General features: G+C 34.6%; 1 protein-coding gene and 1 long non-coding RNA gene across 2 annotated transcripts; one reads left to right on the plus strand and one right to left on the minus strand.

Annotated features, from left to right (window-relative positions):
* Positions 1-3,128: 3,128 nt before the first annotated feature.
* LOC140021442 (uncharacterized) lies at positions 3,129-5,233 on the plus strand. Its single transcript, XR_011825179.1, has 2 exons — positions 3,129-3,658; positions 3,960-5,233. It is a non-coding gene; the product is annotated as an uncharacterized lncRNA (long non-coding RNA).
* A 212-nt stretch (positions 5,234-5,445) lies between these two features.
* Positions 5,446-21,053, minus strand: LOC113719311 (agamous-like MADS-box protein AGL27). The gene is made up of 7 exons (XM_027244519.2): positions 20,501-21,053; positions 8,311-8,386; positions 7,659-7,720; positions 7,492-7,591; positions 6,358-6,399; positions 5,765-5,806; positions 5,446-5,675 (listed from the first exon to the last, which is right to left on the minus strand). Exons 1-7 carry the CDS (start codon positions 20,683-20,685, stop codon positions 5,562-5,564), a joined length of 621 nt encoding a protein of 206 aa, XP_027100320.1. The 5' UTR covers positions 20,686-21,053; the 3' UTR covers positions 5,446-5,561.
* Between the last annotated feature and the right edge of the window lie 555 nt (positions 21,054-21,608).

Consider the following 21,608-nt stretch of genomic DNA (forward strand, 5'->3'; position numbering starts at 1 on the left):
ATAAACACAATTTAGAACTGCAAAAAAAAAAAATCTAACTTGCCATGAGATTTGTGATAATGTCACTTAGCACTTTTTAATTTTGAAAAATATCACTTGATTTCCCTATTTTTAACATTTTATAATATTACCAACCAATTTCAAAATATATTGTTAACAAAATTATTGGTGGTTAGAGAATATATTTTCATTCCAATATTGTTAGTTTCTTGTAAAGCATTTTAGATTCATAACAAATCTAGTTTATCTATTATTTTTTGAAAATTTAGCCTATATGAATTTTTAATTAGGAATTACAAGGTGTTAAAAAGATTGATATACCAATTGATAATTTTCCCACCAATTTAATTAGCCTATACAAGAAATATAATAAAAATTTGATATTCTAAATAATTAGAAAACCATAAAAATTATCCGAGAATTTTACAATGAAGAAAATAAAATTTTGTGTGCTAAAAACACCTCAAATAAGTTTCTAAATATATAGTTAAGAGAGTACATATGTTTCAAGTTTTCAAGCCATAGATTTAGACAACACCTAAATCCCTAAATTCATCCACAAGCAATTTTTGAATAAAAAAAATAATTTTTGTCTTTAACAAAATCTCAAATGAGTTTGTAAACATAAACCTTTTGCCTTTTGTCCTTTTTTCTCCTAGTTTTCAAGCCATCAATTTAAACACAAAATTTTGCAATTTTTAAAAAATTCTACAAATTTTAAAAAACTCATGAAATTGATCGAAAACATTTCACAATAAAGAAATGATCTTTTCTTTTGGGCTGAAAAGACTTTGAATACATTCTTAAAACTTTTTTTTTAATGCTAAAATACCTATTGTTATATTGTGTCCACTAAAATTACACATTTGTATAGTTTGTCTTTATTTTCAATATCTTATTACATGCTTTTAATTTTGATAAAAAAAAAAAAGAAGATTAAAACAGCAAAGGGCACTTGTGAAATGAAAACATCTTGGCTATCTAAAAATGAGTTTTTAAATTATTTTAAAATAGGTTGACAATGTGATAAAAAGTTAAAAGTAGGGGAGGCAAACACATTTCTCAACCTACCTTTTTATATTCCCAATTACCTTTTTATCTCACATACATCACATCACAAAAAGTGCTACAGTAATTATTCCAAATAATATTTCAAATAATACACTATCCAAACAAACCTATAGTTTGTTTTCTGAGTTGGAGACGTTTGGAACCCAAAATGGAGACCCGAAAATGGAACATTTTATTACGTACCATAGCGCTTCGCTCATCGGGATACATAAACAGTACTAGGTTTGTTTGGATGGTGAATTATTAGAGATATTTTTATTGTGGTATTTTTTATGATGTGATGTATGTGAGATAAAAAGGTAATTGAAAGGATAAAAATATGTGTTGGATTGCGCTTCACTCAAATACTGCTAGTGTCATGATTTGTAACAAGTCATCCACGATTGCACACAGGTGGAAGTAGAGTTGTGGAGTAGCATATGGGAAAGCTGCGTTATAGCTTATAGGTTGTGGAATTTGATAGGACATCACTCCTGCAAGCAAAAGCGCTGTCTAAGTATGAACCACAAATTTAGCGGTGCAGCAGCTGCGTTTACTGAGCCAATCACAAGCACAAACAAAAGCAGGGGGGTTGATTACTCTCGTGCAGGGTACCGGATACAGATGCCACCTGTCCCTCTCTCTTTGCTTGTTTGTGGACAGTCAGTCGGGTAAGAATTATCGTTTGGAATGCTATTTTTAAGAATTTCTGTAGAAAAATATATTATATTAATTTGGCATATATAAAATAAAAATAATTAAAAGCGTAAAAGTTTTCCATCAGAAAAATAATCTCTAAGTATGTGTCTGTGTAAGTTGGGGACATGACTTGACTTGACCCGCAATTATTACCGAACTCCAAATGATTTAGGATTCATTTGAATTAACTATTTTTTTTTGATATTTTTGAACTATTTTACTGTAATAATACATATAAAAAACTTTTTAACATAAATATTTTTATGATATTTTTTGATGTGCTTTTGAAATATTTTTAAAACTTACAAATTTTGTGATTTTTTTTAAAAATTACCACTACTATCCCCTCATTTCTTCCTCCTCATCCCATTTTTTCTTCCCTTTCCCCGCCATTCCTCACAGCTCCTTTCTCCTCCAGAATCTGGTTGAGATCAGATCGAGATCTCTGATCACGACATCTAGGCCAAATCATAGTCTATGGTCGAGGCTAGATTTGGGAAGGAAGTAGAGGGGTGGGACGTGGTGAGAAAGAGGAGGGGAAGGTAGGAGGGGAGGAGGAAGAGTGAGGGAAAGGAAATAGGAGAAAAGAGGGGATGGTGGCGATGGTTAGGGATGCAAACGAGCCGAACTCGAGTCGAGCTTTGGCTAATCGAGTCGAGCTCGAGTTAATTTTGTGAAATTCGAACTCGAGCTCGAGGTCGACGAGTTCAAAATATCAAGCTTGAGCTCGAGCTTAAAAAATAAAAAAAAAAATTTATTATTTTATTTTTAAAAAATAAAAAATATTTTTTTTAAAAAAAATGAATAAAACAATAATTTTTTTAACAAATAATAAAATATTAGGGATATATATGTAATTTTACTATTAAAATAAAAAATAAAAAATAAATATATAATTGAGCTCGCGAGCCAACGAGTTTAATGTTTTTGAACTCGAGCTCGAGCTCGAGATCGACTTAATTAGCTCGAACTCGATTCGAGCTCGATATTGACGGATTCGAGTCGAGCTCGTATTCGAGCCGCTCGCGAGTCGATCGCGAGCGGCTCGATTCGCGAAACACCCCTAGCGATGGTGAATAGGGATGGCGGTGGTGAGTGACAGTGATAGACGGAAGAAGAAAATAGTGTAAATTTTATTTTTTATATATTTAGAGTTGTTTTTTATATATATTGTATAGACATATTATTAAAGTTATTTTTGATTGCATATTGGTATAACATTATATATGAGAAACATGTTTTTTAAAAAATGAAAATGGAGCCTTAAACTTTTGATAACACCCAAAAAAAAAAAGAAAAAGAAAAAGAAAAAGGAAAACGAGCCGGCTGGTGCGCCTTCTGATCTATACGTCACTTCTTTCATTTCCCAACACCTAAAACCTAAAAAAAATTGCAGTAAAGGGTACGGGTAAACACACTCACGAGAAAAAGCTGAGGGTTAAACACTCACTAACTCTTTTTGGCCTCCAAAAAAGTTTGAAAGGTGACTCTGTGCTACGTTGTCCAATGTCCACTGCCCAGCAAGCACATTACACCTATATCCGTCCTCTCTTTCTTGATTATAGTCCCTTGTACACTGCTACTATGAATATTATTTATTTTTAAAGTTAGTTTTTCTAATGCTCGAGGTCAAACTCAATCCACGGCTTTAGGCAGGCTCCTCGTATTATAAACTAGCAGCGCTGCTATAAACTACTAGTCCAAAGAAAAGCGTAAATGTGGCGCGCCACCACCAAGTCTATGGAACAATAAAGCATCAATGATCAATGGAGTCGAGAGGCAAAGGCAACCGGTTTTACCGGCCAATGGCTGCTTCCTATCTTTCTGCAGTCAAATGGCAATGGGCGGCCGGAGCGCTGTGGAACATCCAACCTCTCTCTATCCGTATATTTATTATAATTTAAAAGCTGTAAGTTTGTTCCACTGCCGCCATTTGTAACCGACTCTATCCTTTATTTGGACGCTGCCGATCGGCTTCATGTATGCGTCTAACGTAGTATTTTCCATTCCTACTCCTTTTCCTTTTTTTGCCTTTTTTTTCTGCGTGAATTTTCATCCATTTCTGTATTTTCGCTAATGTTGTAGCATTATAATCCCATCCAAAAAAAAAAAACGCAAGTATATACACTGCATAGACTTCTTCTTTTTTTTTTTTTTTTAACTTTTCTACCAACCTTGGATGATACACTTATGATTTCAATTCTTTTAAGATACTTGCAAGGTTATATATTTGCCGGGTGGTCGCCGCTTCCTCTTGTTGCCTCTGTGGCCATCCCCAGCGGTGAGGCGGAGTAAGGAACGATGCTCGACAATGCAAGATATAGGGAGAAGCAAGATAATGATCGTTATTATTTTTTTCCTTTTGTTGGCTAAGAATAAATATGATTTTACGACTTTGTCAGCATTCTTGCTCATACAAATTTTCTTTCAAGCATGCCAAACCCCCCCCCCCTCCCCCCAAAAACACCAACCAAAAAAACAAAGCCCTCATTTTGTTAGTGTCCGTGGCATTAAGTTGCAAATCCTCTGTTGCCATAGAATGGCTACGCTGCCTATTCTCAAGTCTTCCGTTTCCGGATTCGACTTGAAGAGGCTCAAGTACCTGGCTCGGCCGAAGTGGCCCTAGTCACGGTCATCAACCAAATTCACCATGCACCATATTTTAGTCTTTCCTTTTCTTCCTGTCTTTTCGCCAAATCAGAGTGTCTCCTTTGTGTCAATGATTTGCTAAATCTCAAGATATATGTTCTTCGTTGTTCCACAGCTCATATAACCTGCATATGATTCAGATTCTTTCCTTTCTGGGACGTTTACCTCTGATTCCTGTTGTACCACATAACTGAATATGTTTTCTGAGGTTCGAATTGCATAGCTGGCATTACATGGTCCACCGAAATTATGAAGATCGGTCCCTCCAATGATTTAGTTTCCTGTCTAGCATCCCATGTTCCTCCATCCTAAACCATTATGAATTCCATTCTTTTTCTGATATGATCACTCTCCCATTCCCATAACTCCTGATGCATGAAATATATATATATGTATATATATATTTTTTGGGTTTTTTTTCCTTGTGTTGGGGGGGGGGGGGGTTGTGGTTCGGTTAAAGCCGGTTTCCAGCTTGCTTGGTCCTTTCAACAGAACCCAATACTTCTATCTTCTTCAGTCCTTCCTCGACTGAACTCAGTTCAAAAGACCGCAAGAGTACTTATGTGTATATTATTTATTAGGCTGCACTTGAGTAGCAGGGCAAGCACATTACAATTGTCTCGTATGGACAATGCTGCCATAACAAATTAGAAAAACGATTAGAAAAAGAAATGGTCACCCCATTTCCTTTTACCTTCTGCTAGAACTGGTTTCTCAATAACCAGCTTCGTTCCTTGTATTGGGAGTCGTCACTTGTTAGTGATAGTCTGATACTGAGCATAGTGTTGTGCAAGAACGTACTGGCAATGTAATTACATTACCAAATTTGTCTGTATGCCATTGAGGTGGTACAAGCAGTTTTAAGTATTTTTTAGTTAGAATACTCACCAATGACCAACTTGCAGGCAACCTGCTTTGCTTTAAGATTCATTCTCTTTTGCTTAATCAGAAACCTGGGTTAGCATGTGACAGAACAATGCAAGTGGAGAACGTACCCCACTTCAATCTCATGTTATGAAGCGGAGTGATGTCAGACGCAAAACCAAGTTATAAAAAGTTGCTTATGAAGAGTTGTATAGTAGGATCACATTGCCTTAACGGGTATATTTTCCCTTGGAGCACTCAGAAAGGCACAAACTGGCTTGTCTCACTATCTTCTACTCTTAAAGTAGTTCAAGCATAGCCTGTCGCTGCCCAGAAATCATTCCAACGTGTGTAAGGTCCCCAAATTCAAGGATCAAGTCATTCCTCTTCTCATTGGATGTACCTGCAGCTACCTGTAAGTTGTTTGCAATTTGCAAATAAAGTCATGAGTAAATGTCTATAAGAGCCATTTCTTTATAGTTTTAACAAGAAAATCTGTTACCTTATTTTGCAGAAGCTTGTTTTCTTCCCTCAGCATCTTTTCCTGCAGGTAGAGATGTGGAGGTAAGTAGGTTGACTGATTTTTAATATGCTATTATAATTGCAGTCAACTGTCTGTGTCCTTGAGTCCTCCACAAATTCCGTTGTGATGAAACTAGGCTATAATGGATAAATTGATTCAAGCTACTTATATAGTTATTGTTGCAAGTCCACAGAACATTCAAATGCTAGTACTATATATAGTTGTAGAGAAGAATTTCAGTGTTGCAAGAACTTTATTTCTAAGTCTAATCATACATCAGAAGATGCGTAGCAGATATATCTGTTAGGAACCTCTATATCTAAATACACTATAAATATAATATCAACCGCAGATCCAGCCCAGTGGAAAATTTTCCTTGACATGATGTTGATTGACATATAACTGTATCGGAGAAAGATAATCTTTCTCGTTTCATAGAATTTGATGAGGATTGAGAATATGCTATCTACTTTTGAGGGCATATATTCTTCATACACAAATTTCAGTAGTAAAAATGGAAATAGGAAAAATGTTTCTAAAAAAGTGTAAGGCTGCAGATTGCTTTGACATACCACTTCACTTAGACTGGTTATTGATTCCATCAGTAATCGTGTCTGCACGAAAATATCACATGAGGTAAAGTAATAAGAAACCCGAAATCATGAAAACCAGAAGTTGTTAAGAAACAAAAGATGAGAGTTACGGAATCAACAGAAGTGTGCTTGAATAGGGGAGGAACATTGAAAATTTGTCAGTCTCCTCCCAAATGATACATGGCTTATTCATCCTCTTGCAGAACTTTCACCATCTTACTTTTCTGGGCCTCTTTCTTTTTCCCGCTCTCTGTTAGTTGTTTGTCTGCTTCTCATGTATGTTATAGTTACACCATTATATTCAAAAGTCTGATCTCATTTTAGATAACTAGTTTGTTAATTGTACAGTAAAGATAGAGGCAAGCTGATTAACAATTCATGCACTCGAAGATTCCAATCTACTGATCTCAGGAAAGATGCAAGACATGGTACTGTACCCAGATAGAGAAAATTGCTTTGTGGGCCTAATTTTTGGAAACAACAATAACCTTATAACTCTCATCAACCCACACTTGTCCAACCATCTACACATTAGCATGTCTAGTAAACCAGTTTAGGAATATTAACCTTGATGTAGCTGTCATTCTAGCTCTTTTCGCGCCATAACTATCATTAGTGTCACAACAAATATGGAACAAAGTACATTATTTTACTATGATGCGAAGAACCTTTTATTTCTTATTTGGTCATTTACCTTTTTAAGGATAAGGATGTCCCAAGACACCTTTATTCTACTAAAAGTCAAAGAAGAAATCTTTCTGCTATTAAAGTCAAAGATAGTAATTACCACATCTCATAGTGACTTTTTCTAGTTATGCAGGCTTAATCTCGAAATACTTCAATGTGCTAAATACAATTATACAAAGTAGCCATGTTAACTAATCATAAAAATTAGAGACACGGATCTATGAAATCCTTTTACTGAAACTATGTAACAGTGGAAGTGGAAACACAGATATGAAATCCTTTTACTGAAAATATCTGACAGTCGAAGTGGCAACACCAATACAAAGAATTATTCTCTCTACTGTCAGATTGCAGATTTGCACGAGTTCTTTCAACACATAGCTTACACAGTTACACCTATTTTGAGAAAACTGGAGAAAAACATACCTTCCTAGATCTTGTTTGAATGAGTGCATCTTCAAGTTGTTCTTCCAATTGCACTAGTTCACTCAGGTTAAGGTGGTCAACATCTGGCTCCTCTAGATCCCTGTTGGAAAACAGAGACAACATTAGATTCTATAGTTGTCGAAGGAGATGAGGTATTATGTCAGTGCCTTTCAACTTTTTCCAGCAGCTTTCTGATTGTCACGACATTTCTGCCTTCAGGGTTACGTTTCTGAAACAGAAATGGAAATACTAGTAAATCAACTAGCATAAAAATATGTCCACCCAAGCAGAAACTAGACTATTTGGTAACACAAAGATGGAATTATATAAAGCAATCAGCATATGATCCGGAGGCTTCTACATTCCAAAACATTATGCTAAAAACCACACTTAAGCTTGGCAAATACTTAGACTCCTGATTGACATTAGTGATTTAGTGGGCGGTTGAGTGAAACAAATCCTTACAGCTTATCTGTCCTACAATTGTAGGTAATAACTGAGATAACTGCAATGTATGTTTAGTGCTTGTAATTTCTTCTCCAATGTTATTAGGAGATTTAGATAGTGAAACATGCTCTATAAGCAGTTCAATGCTGTTTTAGATAGTGACATATGAGCCATAAGCGGTTCAATGCTAAATCCAAGTAGTCGAATGCTAAGATGTCATCATTTCATCACTTCCAATAACTCCTTTTACTTGCTCTAACCTCAATAAGCTACAAACTTACTGTTACCCTGCACCAGTGGTTGACAGGTCCAAAACAAGCCAACATTATGCTGCAAGTATTTTAAGCTCCATAAAGCACATCACAAACTTACCTCTACGCCGCTAATTCTTGCAGACCCGTCTTCTGCTTCTGCGTAGTTGCGATATCGTTGTAGGATCTTGGCCAAACTGAAAATAACAGCAACTTAGATATAGTAATTGAAGTGTTAAGAGTGTATATGAGTTTATATGAGTAGCTGTTTCTGCTCCAAAGACAACGAAGATACATGACCGAGGTACAATAGCAAGTGACTGAAGCCTAGTCCCTCATTTATAGAGAAATGCTGTTTAGTAATGCTCTATGTTGGGAAAAATAACTGTGCTTCTCCAAGTGACCTATTCCAATATGCAAATTATATCTTTTGTAGAAGGCAACAAGTACTCCATCGGCACAATCTTTAGTAAACAGATATCCACGGCTTAACATGGAGTTGTTTATTGTACCTAATCTTAAAACGTCAATGTGTTATTTATTTATATTGGAATCATGTAGGTCATCCAAACTAACATTTTAGTATTCACTACTTATTTTTTAAGAATATGTACTCAATATAGCATTTGTCTTGAGTTTGATGCAGGAGAAAGGACAGTTATTTGTCTTACTACATTCGCAAGAAATAAGACATTGTTGTGCATATAGCTTTTCTACTAGAGTAGCTAACCCAAAGAGTTCCTACATTTGAAGATTTTGTCTTCCCTTGAGCTTCTATTTCAAAGACAATTAGATAGCCCTATTCAGGAGCGCTACAGACCAAGCAAGCTAAGGAAGTTTAGTCTTATTAGGTATATGCTAGCTCAAAAGAACCTTTGGAGAGGAATATTTAAGTATGCAAAAAAATACAGTATTTTGATGTTGGCAGAAGCTTATGAAGGATGATGATCTGGATTTCTGATAAAGATTGGTTAGTGAGGAATGACCAACAAAAACCTTGCATACAGTTATGTCTAACTCAGCTAAAAGAGGCAATTCCATTTAAACACATCAACTAAACATAAACCCAAAGTAGGAAGTTATTTTATTCTACAGTTATGCCTAACCAATACCCCAATGTCCTCAACATCTGTCTTGCTTATCCTACTCCTGACTTCTGGATTATCTTTTTGAAGTCAAAAGGCAAGCTGCCCAGCTTTCTTCTGCATATTCCCCTATTAGGCTACTGTCCCCATTAGGGATTTTCTCTTTGCTCTCTACAAACTAGGAACCCATAATATTACTATTTTGCCAATGCAATTTGTTAGAAGTTTGCAAAATGGATGAAATATGAGAAGATGTGTGTAACATTAAATGACAGATTCAAGATAAAACGGTATCAGCATATCCAAGATGGAAATAAGAAAACTCTACGGAATTTAGTCAAGCAAAAGAAGATCTTGTAGATAGATAAAAATGATGGGATAGGTTGGTGTTGATGAAATCTGATTTTGCAGGGTCAAAAAGCTCAAATTACACTATTAGAAAATCTTCAGACTCCCCAAAGGAGCTCAAGGCCTAATATTTTGTATTATCAAATTTTGATGTCATTTAGCTGATTATCATCAATACCCACAAGCGAAGCAACAAAAAGAGAATTTTGATTTTCACTCTGTATCATTTGCCTAAGCATACTCCTAATCTTGTGGATTTTTCTCCTTGTTCTTATCCTAGTACCCCATTAAATTGAGTTATCATTGTTTTTCACTTCATCCTTCTTACATCTCGTGATAACACATCCAATAGTTATTGTCCTAAACTAAGTTTCTTTACATACTACACTTCTCTTTCTTTCTCATAAGGACCAGGAAGAGAATACCAGTAGATTAGTATTTACCAATGTATCTATAATACCATAACAAGACACACATATTATGTTTAACCTTTGACCTCAAGTTTCATACACTAGCCTTATTACTTTACTTGAGGTTAATTAGACTCTGCGAAAAGTTGGTAATCTCTTTAAATTTTGATTTTTGTGATCTTCATTGATGTCTAGAGGATTTTTTTATAATTCGGTTTAGCCATTTTGTAAATGAATATCATGTATTTGGTTTGCTTTAGAAAGGTTTCAATCAAATTAAGGTTTTTGAAATAAAAAATAGGGTGTGTTATAATGAATTTTAACTTATTCATATGCAATCAAAACTTGAACTGACTACATTTCCTAACATAAAATGTGTGTGTGTGTGTGTGTGTTTTTTTTAATTTATTTATTTACGAAAGCTCAACTTCCATTTAGTCCATTTGAGAAGCTACACGCACAATTTCCAATCTTAGAGATTCAATAATTATTACAATGTTAGTCAACAATGATGTTACAACTTAGTTTTATACAAGTTAACGGATAATACTTTAGTCCCAGCAGAAGTTGTGTTCTATGGTTCATCTTAAGCTTCGTGCTGCTACTTGTGTGAACTTCAAATTTAATACTTTGGCTAAGAAGGGAAAAAGAAATACTAAATCTTCATTTAGAGATTATCAGATCCAAACTAAGTTGGCTCTCGGACATGAAAAAAATCTGAACATTCTAGGAAACAAACTAGAATTTCAACCAAAAATCCTTAAATATTTTAGGGGAAAACATTTAATTTAACTATCATAAGGGTATTTATCTTAAATATTCTAAGGAAAAACATTTAATTTAACCATCACAAGAGTATTGGTTAATGCATTTTTGTACCCCATACCAAGTGCATAAAATTAGCGTATTTGTGCTTTCCCCCTTCCTCTTTCCCCTTCTTTGTATCCCGATTTTGCTTGAAGAGTATGAAAGAAGTTAATCCAATAAGCTGATTTGGTTTCAGCGACTTGTAGACTGTTAACATCAAAAGATTTTTAATAATTGATGATACTAAAAGTATCTCATTAGTTAAGTCAAAACTAAAAAATTTGAATTTGACCATTATTATATCTTCAAATGCAAGGGAAAATCATCTAGGGATAACAGATCCTACAGATTATCCAAGCATAAATGTATATGAAGATGTTCACTACATGTTGGTGAAATCCTCGTAGATCTCTCCCATTACAATATTGTATCAAAATGATTGGACAGCTCAACTTCATCAAATAAAAACGTTAGTTGTAACTTATAGATAGTTTGAGAAAAGTTCTGATGACCTTTACGGTTTAATTAATGATGATACTGATATTTTGCATTCAAGAAGCTTTGAAGCAATAACAAATACCATATGAAGACCTTTCCAGCTAAGGTAGCTTCATAATTGGAAGTCTACAACTTAGTCATGGTTCAAGTATACTCCAAATGTCAAAAGATTAGCAAGTGCAACTGCACTACAACCTTCATCATGCTCATCACCGTGACATAATCCAATGCTGTCAAAGAAATCTGATATGCCAAGTTGTAAGAAAAGAATGAACAAGGACTAAGTCAAATGCATAGTCAACCACTCCATCAAAGGCTTCCTTGGGCAACAACATCATTAACAATACAAGATTAAATTTTAATAGGTAGGCTCAAATATAAACAATTGCAGGACATATATATCTTCAGGATTCATGAATAATGCATTTCAAGATAATTGTATACCATAAGTATTGCAAAAAAAAAAATAATGTGTAAATTTAATGCCTTGCAGATAATTTGGCAGTAAGCGTAGCTACTTAGTACATTTTGTGCTGGTTAGTTCATCTCATTCCAACTACCAAATGAATATTGTGCCAAGGCACAAAAAGAGGCAAGGTCATAATTTGAGGAGGAAAAAAACCAAAACTTAAGGTGTCAAAATTGTGTTGTCTCTCACTACGTGAGCATTGTTGAGAAAAGGATATTCTACAGCCATTTGAGACCTAAACGTGTCTCTAATAAGCAAACTCATAAAAAAGTTTGTATTTCTAGACATTTTGTCAATTTCAAACATCAAGGTTGATAATAAAAAATCACGGGTTTATTTTAGCATGTTAAAAAGGAAAAGCCCTAAGTTGGGGTTCTTGACTCAACATAAATTTTTAGTTAATCATGCACATGGAAGCCTTATGACATGAGGAGCTCATTAGTAGATATTGGAGAATTTGATGTCAATTGTGCCTTGAAATAGTGAGAAACAATTAAGGAAGTGCAAAAACTTGAAATAGTTAGAAGCAATAGAGGAAGTGCAAAAACTTTGGAGAATTTTGATACTATTGATATGAATTTTCCTTGTTTTGAAGAAAATTCTAGTCCAAGGATGCGTTTGATATAATTGAAATCTGAAATCTAAAATCTGAATATGTCAAGTTATTGAATTGTTAAATACTAAATCTGATATATTTGAGTGTATATCACATTAAGTGATAAGTGAATAGTTTATTACTTATGTTGGAACAAGATTTACATAGAAATTTCAGTGCCACTTAATTAAATCAAATGTTCTTTTTTTGTCATCAATATATGTCTGAACATGTTAAGATCTGAACCCATTAAATTTAAACACTGAATTGAATTATTAAACAGTGCTCAAGATTCACATGATTTGGTTGAAAAATTGTGAATGGTGGTAGATCTACTGTTTCTTTAGTTTAGAGCTAATTGTATCTAGTGAGATTCACTTTCGAATTGAGGTGGAAGAGGGAGTCACAAGTGCTACTGTATCAAAATTTGATAGTTGAATTGTGGTGCTCAAGCACTAGAATAGGAGTTCTTGCAACCGCTAGGCATGCTTATATGAAGAAAGTGATTGAAACTCCATAGCAAAGTCTATTAAGGTTGAGGGTGCAATTAACAAAATGGTTACAAGTATACACTTTTTTGTAAGTTCATGTAATACACTTAGTAGTTGAAGGCCCCTAGTATAGAACCTTAAGTGGTCTCCAATTTGCTCTAGTTTTGTTTTATTCGAAAAATGTGTTTATTAGGACTATCAAACATATAACAGATTTTTTTCCGTATATTAAAATTAGAACACATCACAATGAATTAACTAAGAACTTGTTTATTCTTTTTTTTTTTTTATTTAAATCTCTTCACACCAATCCTCTTTTTTTTTTTTTGAAAACTTTTCATGTGTTTGTTCCTCTTAAAATAATATTAATATTATGACTAGTCCTTGTGGAGAAAACCTTCCTTGAAAGGCCCCACTAGTTCTTATAGCATAAATGTTGCTTCTTGTCATGTTTGCATCGAATCAAATCAATGAGTTTGTTTGGACAAGCCAAATTTGGTTTGTTTAATTTGTTTTCACAAATCTCAATCACCTTTTTATCTTCCCAATCACCTTTTTATCTCACATACATCACATCACAAAAAGTGCTACAGTAAATATCTCAAATAAATCATCCAAATAAACTCTTATCCAAACAAACTCAATGTATAAGTTGAGAGATATCTGATGTAATTTTTCAAATGTCCTTGTAACCCAACCTTTAGTTATAACAAAGCATCATAGATTAACACATTTATAGGTTAGTTGAACTTAACCAATACTATCACAAAATTTGCCTAATTTTGAATGAAAATTCAAATCTCAAGATTTAAAGGGATATGCCACTTGAGCAATGATTTACCTACTTTAGTTCAAAGAAGCTTTTAGCACAAGTACTTAGAAAACATCACACTTGATTTAGATGGACTTGTTGGGCTCGAACTTTTTGTTGAACCAGAGTTCCTTTTCTAAAAAGTCTGTCTTACATCTACAGTATAGGATAAGATAGATTAGATTAGGCCTCTTTAGGCACCCCTCCCTCTAGAATATGATAGATTAGGTTATAAGAATGTTATCGTTGCAAAAAAAGAAAAAAAAATATATCTGCAAGTACCTTTAGTCAAGCTCGGTCAAAACTTGACTCGAGCTTGATCAACATTGAGTTCGAGTCAAGTTTGAACCAACCAAGTCGAGCTCCAGCACAGAGAAATTCAACTCGTTAGCTCACGAGCCGCTCAATTTTATATATATATATATATATAATTTTTCATTTTAATAGTAAAAATTATATATATATTCCTAATATTTTATTATTTGTTAAGAAAAATTTATTATTTTATTTATTTTTTATAAAATAAAATAATTATTTTTATTTTTTTAAGCTCTAGTAGGCTTGAACTCGAGTTCGACTCCACTCAAATTTGTTGTCCAACTCACGCTTTAGCTTTACAATTGAGAGTGTGTTGAGGTCGAATTCGAGCTCGAGATTGGTAAAATGGAATAGAGACTCGACTCGATTAAGCCAAAATCCGATTTGATTAGGATAAATCTCGACTCAATTTGACTCTACTTAACTCGTTTGCAGTCCTATTAAAAATAAAGCAAAAACTTAACATAGAAAAGAAATATTAGGCAAATAATCTAGACTTTCATGCATAAACAGCTTAGACGGCACAAACACATCTAGTTGCATTAAATTTGGATCTTTATTTTAACTTTAGATGTAGACAAATGGTTGTGTTAACTACTTTTTGATTGCAATACCTGAAATTAAAAAATGATGTTTATAGATAACTATTTGAATTGCTATATTTATATTCGCATCTTCAAGTTTAAGAACCAACCTAAATTGTTTTATGAGTTGATTTTCTTTCCCAAAAAAAATAATTTGACTATACAAATATTACAAGACTTGTGTGATTTTTTTTATTGTCTTTAAACCTATCCAAAAAAGTACGTTAATACTCTAATAAGGTATTTATACTTTTTTGCTTACCACTAAGGAAGTGGCCCTTATGTATGGCATGATTGTCCAAGATACTTATATGCGATCAAGGTGGTATTCGTTCCCTCTACCTATTATTTCTCAAATTTTTCCTTATTTCCGAGAACCATAATAGACATGTCAAGAAAAAACGTTATTCTCTATAATAGTAGTTTTCATTTGTTTGTAAGGGCACACAATCATGTTATTCTCTATCATTATTTTATGCATATTCTTTGCTACAAAATTAGATGGATATGACTATTTAACTCATCAAATAGCCAACGTAATTAGGCATCTTTTCTTCTACAAGTGAAATGTAGCATGTCAAATATTTTATTAATGAGCAAATTGCGCAAAATGTCACTAAACTATTAAGTTGCATCGATTTTGATCACTAAACTAATTTGTTAGCCAAAAATATCACTGAACTAATAAATTTATAACATTTAGGTGATTCTGTCTAATAATATTGTTAAAGAGAGACGAAAACACACTTTTCAGGGGCAATTTCATCTGTACAGCTTTTTGTGTGTTATAAAAGGAACAATCGTGTGGAACTTCCATAAAAATGTCACCACCACCCTTTTGTGGCAAGGCGGAGGAGGAAGAAGAGGAGAAAGCTATGACTGGTGGAATTGTCTCGACTACCTACGTCCAAAACCACCTCGAATGTATCCCCTATACTTAGAATTATACCCTCCATTACCCCTCATTGAACTCTTAGGTGAAATTGTGGAGGCAGTGGCCGCTCAACCTATCACCATTGCTACCCCACCTATCACCATTGCATAAGCCTTGTATCCGTTTGCCGACTACGATTCCTTGTATGCATATTTGAACACAATTATCCTCAAATATTTGTCTACTTGTCCAAAGTAAGACCAATTAATCAGTCCAGCAACTAACTTCAAATTCTTAAGTGAATAAATCAATATCAACTTCTAGTCACAAAAGTCCCCTGCCAGAAAGGTGGAAAGCTTTAATCTTTAACTATCCCTTGAAGTCAAACTTGAAGATCAAGTTTAGAGAGTCAAAGAATCAAGTTTGAGCTAAATAGATCCGGTAGACTGGGGAATCAACAAGAGTTTAATGCAGTAGTAGCAGCCACTACCCACTATTCCTATAATAAAAAACAACCTCAAATCAAAGCTATCGCCAATAAGGCTAACAAAATACATCCCAATAGAGTAGACCAACAAGAATGAAAGATCCAACTCCCCCAAATGGTGGGTTCCATGTCGGCCATTAAGCGGAGCCCAACCAGTGGCATTTCCACTTGGGTTTAGGCTAGATTGAAATGGGTAGGAGTTAAATTCCGCAGCCGCAGTGTGGATTGTGGTGTTTGCAGTTTGGACTTCAAGGCCAAGTATGCATTTGACAATACTTGGAGGTTTACAGGAGGTGTGGAAGGAAGACTAGGTGGTGAAGGTGAGAGAGGACTAGAAATTGGTGGAAAGTTAGGGTCCTATATGGGGTTTGAGGTTAGGGAAGAAGGTAAATCCCGATGACCATCGTGGTGGTGGATCTAAGGTTTTAAGTTGTATCATCATTTGAAATTGAGAAAATTTGGTCTAAGTTTGTCAATTAAAAGTTCCACCCACCATTGTTTCTTCTATAGCACACAAAAAGCTATGTAGAAGAAATTGCCCCTAAAAAGTTTGTTTCCGTCTTTCTTAATGGAATATTTAGACAGAATAACTTAAATGTCGCAAATTTACTAGTTCAATAACATTTTTTGCTAACAAATTAGTTTAGAGATCAAAAGCGGTACAACCTAATAGTTTGGTGACATTTCGCCAATGTGCTCTTTATTAATTGAAATATACATAGGATATGTATAATGTAAGATATAGGTATGAATAATTCAATCCTTATTAGCATATGAACATCTATCTCTTGAAATTGAAAAGCCAAATACAATAATTTGGTTCAATACAAGTGGGATTATAACGTGACTCCAACTATAAAAAACAATAGAATACTATATCCTAGTTCCTAGTTTGCAATAGCATTTTGATTATTTGATTGAAGATTTCAAACAAAAACAATAACAAAAGAAAAGCACTAGAGACATCGTCTTCAATTTCAATGACATTTTTGTGTTTTTGGTCTTTAAACCTTTGTTGTACAATCGATTGCATATGGTAAAAGTTTATAAGAACCCAATGGAAACATACCATTTCCTGATCTTTCAACAAATAAAATATCCTTTTGTGCATGGCAAATTCAACCACTTGTAATAAGATTTCAAGATTCCATTCATAAATTTAGGGTGATTGACTTTGATCTAAAGTTTTCATGATGATGATTTTGAACTTCCTCTTTTGCCTTCATAAAGACAACTAATCAAATTTAAGCGTTACTAAGGCAATGCAAAGAAGTATAAGATCTCTTTTAGGAAGTTTGGAAAGGCTAATCCAATGCAAAATAAGTGCATTTTTTGGTCTCCCTAAGACAAAGGGTAAAGAATTCTCAAGGGAAGTGTGCTATGAGAAAACAAAAGAATAAAAATGCGGGTTCCCATTTACCCTTCAATGGCTTTATCTCTAGAGAAGTGGAAGGTTCCTTTCCCAAGTTTTCTTGGTCATTGATATGACTTGTTCTTCATAAAGCTGATCTAGTTCTGTGAATGCTTGCCTCTACTAGATGTGTGGATTTAACTTTTTCCATAAGATAGTTCAAAAAGTCATTTCAAGCTAAGTTGGCTAGTGAAAAAATTCACCTGTTATTGAACCATCTTACTTTTGGAAAATGACAACTATTTGAGATTGAGGTTGCTAATTACTTTGTTCTATGATGTGAAAAGTTCTTCATGTTTGCTTCATGAACCAGTGTTGCCAAGGATATCAATCAACATGGATGTAAGAGCTTTGGAAATTTTTTTCTTTTGAGGAAGCAAAGGATATGCATATCGCTAATCTACCATAAATCTCGAGACTTCTAAATTTAGTTTGATTTAGAAAGAGTGACTTAAACCAGTTCATCAACCATTGATAGGTACTTTGATCCATGTTTGAAAATCAGAATTGGAATTGGAAAGATATACAATATTTCAATATGGCTTTAGACCAATTGTATATTATTTGGTAACATTTTCACTGGAATGGGATATAAAAGATATTTTTTCTATTTTTAACTATTGTTTAGTTTCTACATTTTCTTTCTCTATTTGCTTTCTATATCATGCAATGACTAAGTCTTGGCACTGCTAAATGTAGTTTGATCAAAAGGAGCCACTTTTAAAATCATTTCTTGAACTACAGAGGGACAGTTTGATTCATGTTCAAAACTTGGAATCGCAATTGGAATCATATACAAGGTTCCATTTCGAGTTTAAACACGAGTAAAATTCCTACAAGTACTGTTTCATAAAATTTTGGTTGGGATAGGAATTAAAAGATATTTTCCTTTCTGCATTAGTTAACATGCATTCGCAATTGCACCACCACCGGTGGCATCTCAACCTTACAACCGCCACTAATTCACCTCTAAATTGAAAAATCCATATGGGAAATAACACTCAGTAACCTTCTAAAGTTAATTTGAATTCCTGAAAATCACTAGAATAACCAAAAGGGGGGTCTTTAAGGGCAAACTATCGTTATTTCTCTTTTTACTAACTCTTGAGAGCCATTAAGAAGTAGCGAATCCTCAAATCATGAATGGGCAAGGAATTACCACATAAATTCTTTCCAATGACCATGAGTTTTTTTTTTTCAATAGGTGATTTAATTGTTCCAAAATAAGGCGATAGAGAAGATGTAGGGGCTATTGGCATGGGAAGAGAGACCTGAGAAGGATGAGCTAAAGAAAGAGAAGTTCAGGGACAAAAAGGAAAGAGATGAGTACTAGGGGAAAAATAGAGAGAGAGAGAGAGAGAGAGCAATTTTATTTTTTAGTATCACTCAAAATTAAATATGATAATTAGCCAAATCCTCCCAATTGGTCAGGATTGAGGATTTCTAAATTTTAAGATATGATTTCGACACATTGGAATCCACACCATTTGACACCCAAAAACCCTCTTACCAAATGCCTCCTAAATTGTCTCCCTCTCCACCTAGGCAAATTGAGTAACTTCATTTGCTCATGCAGACAATCCATATCAAACCACTTCACATGAATCGGGATATGAAAATCACTTATGATGTTGAATTCAAAAGTCCCATTCCCCAGCTTCGTAAACTATGGATTAAGAATATGGGGTTTATGAGAATTGCTAACTATATGATTACCAAGTGTCATATTCTCCACTTTCTAAAATACAAAATACTAGGATACTCCACAAGTTGGGATAAACTTTTGTACGTTATGTGTCAGTTGATGCTGCTAAATAAGGCATTGTAACAAACAAAAGAAATCAAATGATTCAAAAGAAACATGCTATATTGGCATGCTCTCACCATGATGGCGTTATTCATTGGTGCTCAATAGTGTTAATGTGGCTAAGAAGAATTCTTAGACTGTAAATGATAACTAAGGTTCACAAATGCCTTATCCCCAGTCAAACCATCCAACAAATCAATCCATCTCACACCAGCATGCACACGAGTAATTTAGGTTCGGGTCCATTTAGCACATTCAACTGAAAATGAATTCTGCCAAAGCTCAGCATGGCAAGGTGGTAAGCATTGCGTTTGAGGAAAACTCTTTGCCATTTGGTTGTCCTATGCGAGATAGGCGAGGCTGAATGGTTAAGATGGTACATCAGGCCAAGACACATCCAAATGAGCAGTACCCCTAACTTGAAATGGGAAACACGTGACAAGTGTCACATGCGAAATCAATCCTTTTATCTTACACCAAAGCCATCCATCCGGACCACTAATGCTGTAATGCAGGATGGAACACCACGTGGGACAAGTTTGACTTGGGTTGAACATCCTATTTAATTAATGCGTAATGACAGACTGTATCGCACGCAGTGAAGCTTTATCTTTTCCCAACATAATATGAGTAATCAGGCAAGTAGTGAAACAAGATAAAGGCAGCAGCTACTTTTTGCCAACAGCCTACGCGTAAGCAGTATTCACAAGAAAGACAGCAGGCAGTTCGTGCCCCTTTCCCATTTTGTTGCCCATACCAGGAAACCAGTAGTTAACCATAAATAGAAAGCATGATGTATGCGAAAAAGAAAAAAGAAAAGACGACACGTACTCTCTTTCTGCGGCATCTCTATACCATCCCTGCACAATGATCCCCTAACCAATAAAAGAGACGCCTTTTCATAGTTTCTGGAGTTCTAATAGTGGTTTTTGTTTTTTCTTTTGCGGCTTTTTCTCTCCCCCCCCCCCCCTCTCCAACAAACAGAAATTATATCGCACATGATTTTTTTATTTTTGGTTTTAAAAATAAAAATCGTAACTAGGACCAAGTCCTCAGGTGATAACCGTAGCAATAAAACATCACGCAATAGTGATTGATTGAACTTTGAAGGAAACAAACGTTGCAATAAAATTACATTTTCAAAACCCAGGCCGACTAACACAAATTTAAAGAAAAATAAACTGCGGGAGAGAAAGCACTGGAACGAATAATAAGAGACGAAACAAGATCTGGACACAAGACAAGGAAGGTCGGTTAGGAGAAAAACATGCATATTGTGTGAGGTGGAGGGTGGAGAAAAGGGAGAGAAAGGGAACCTGTTGGTGCTGCAGAAGTCGTAGAGCTTGCCGCGACCAGAGAAGATGAGGACAGCAACATCCACGTCGCAGAGAACGGAAAGTTCCTTGGCTTTCTTCATCAGTCCGCTTCTCCGCTTGGAAAACGTGACTTGCCTGCTGTTCTTGTCCTCGATTTTCTTAATCTCCACCTTCCTCCGCCCCATCCTTAATTCCTTCGTCGGTACCCCGCTCCCCCCAAAAAGAAAAAAAAAAAGGTACGAACTGGGAGATAAGAAAAAACAGATCGTTGGTTCTGGTTTTTGCCCTAATTCTCCGAGATTCGGAATTTGAACCTGTATTCGTTTCTACCTAGCTGTGAGTGAGTGGTATATGTACAGAGGAGAAGGAATGAGAATTTCATAAAGACGGCAGTCGAAGGATTCCTACGCCAGAATTATTATTTTACTGTAGGGCCTGGGGATCCAGTTATCGCTGAGAGCCACATATCACATATCATACTACCATATTACGGTATACGCAGTTACGCACATATATATGTATCTCCTCCCCGTCTCTCCATCATATTTATGCAAACGCCGTAGCTCGGACGGTCAAATTGGTGCCCGTTATTCAATTTTTTTTTAAGTAAATTACTTTTTACCCCTCCATATTTTGATGTTTCATCGCGTATCTCTTTCTAGTTTAAAAACTTATATATAACCCCTTCATGATTTGGATTGAAATGTCACCATTAGTTTTTTTTGTTAAAATTTAACGGCTAATAGTAAAAAAGTCAAAATTAAACTAATAATTTGATAAATTCATCCTTTTACTGCCTTTTCTCTTTTTTCATTTTTCCTTTTCTTTCTCTAAATGATTTTGAAAACCTATACTTTGGTCTAAAAAATCTGAATTTTGTTCAAATAAAAAGGAGATGGAAGGGGAATTAAAAAATAAATAACAAACCAAAAAAGAGATAGAAGGAGACTACAAAACAAATAAATAAGAAACAAAAAATTCCAAATCTTTCTTGACTATTATTATCATTACAGGTTCTTAAACAAAATTTTTAATGGTATTTTTTTAGTTCTTATTTATCTATTTTTATTTCAATTTCTTCTTGTGTATATTTGGAGGGAAAAAAAGA

The sequence above is a fragment of the Coffea arabica genome, chromosome 11e, assembly GCF_036785885.1.
Source record: "Coffea arabica cultivar ET-39 chromosome 11e, Coffea Arabica ET-39 HiFi, whole genome shotgun sequence".
Lineage (NCBI taxonomy): Eukaryota > Viridiplantae > Streptophyta > Magnoliopsida > Gentianales > Rubiaceae > Coffea > Coffea arabica.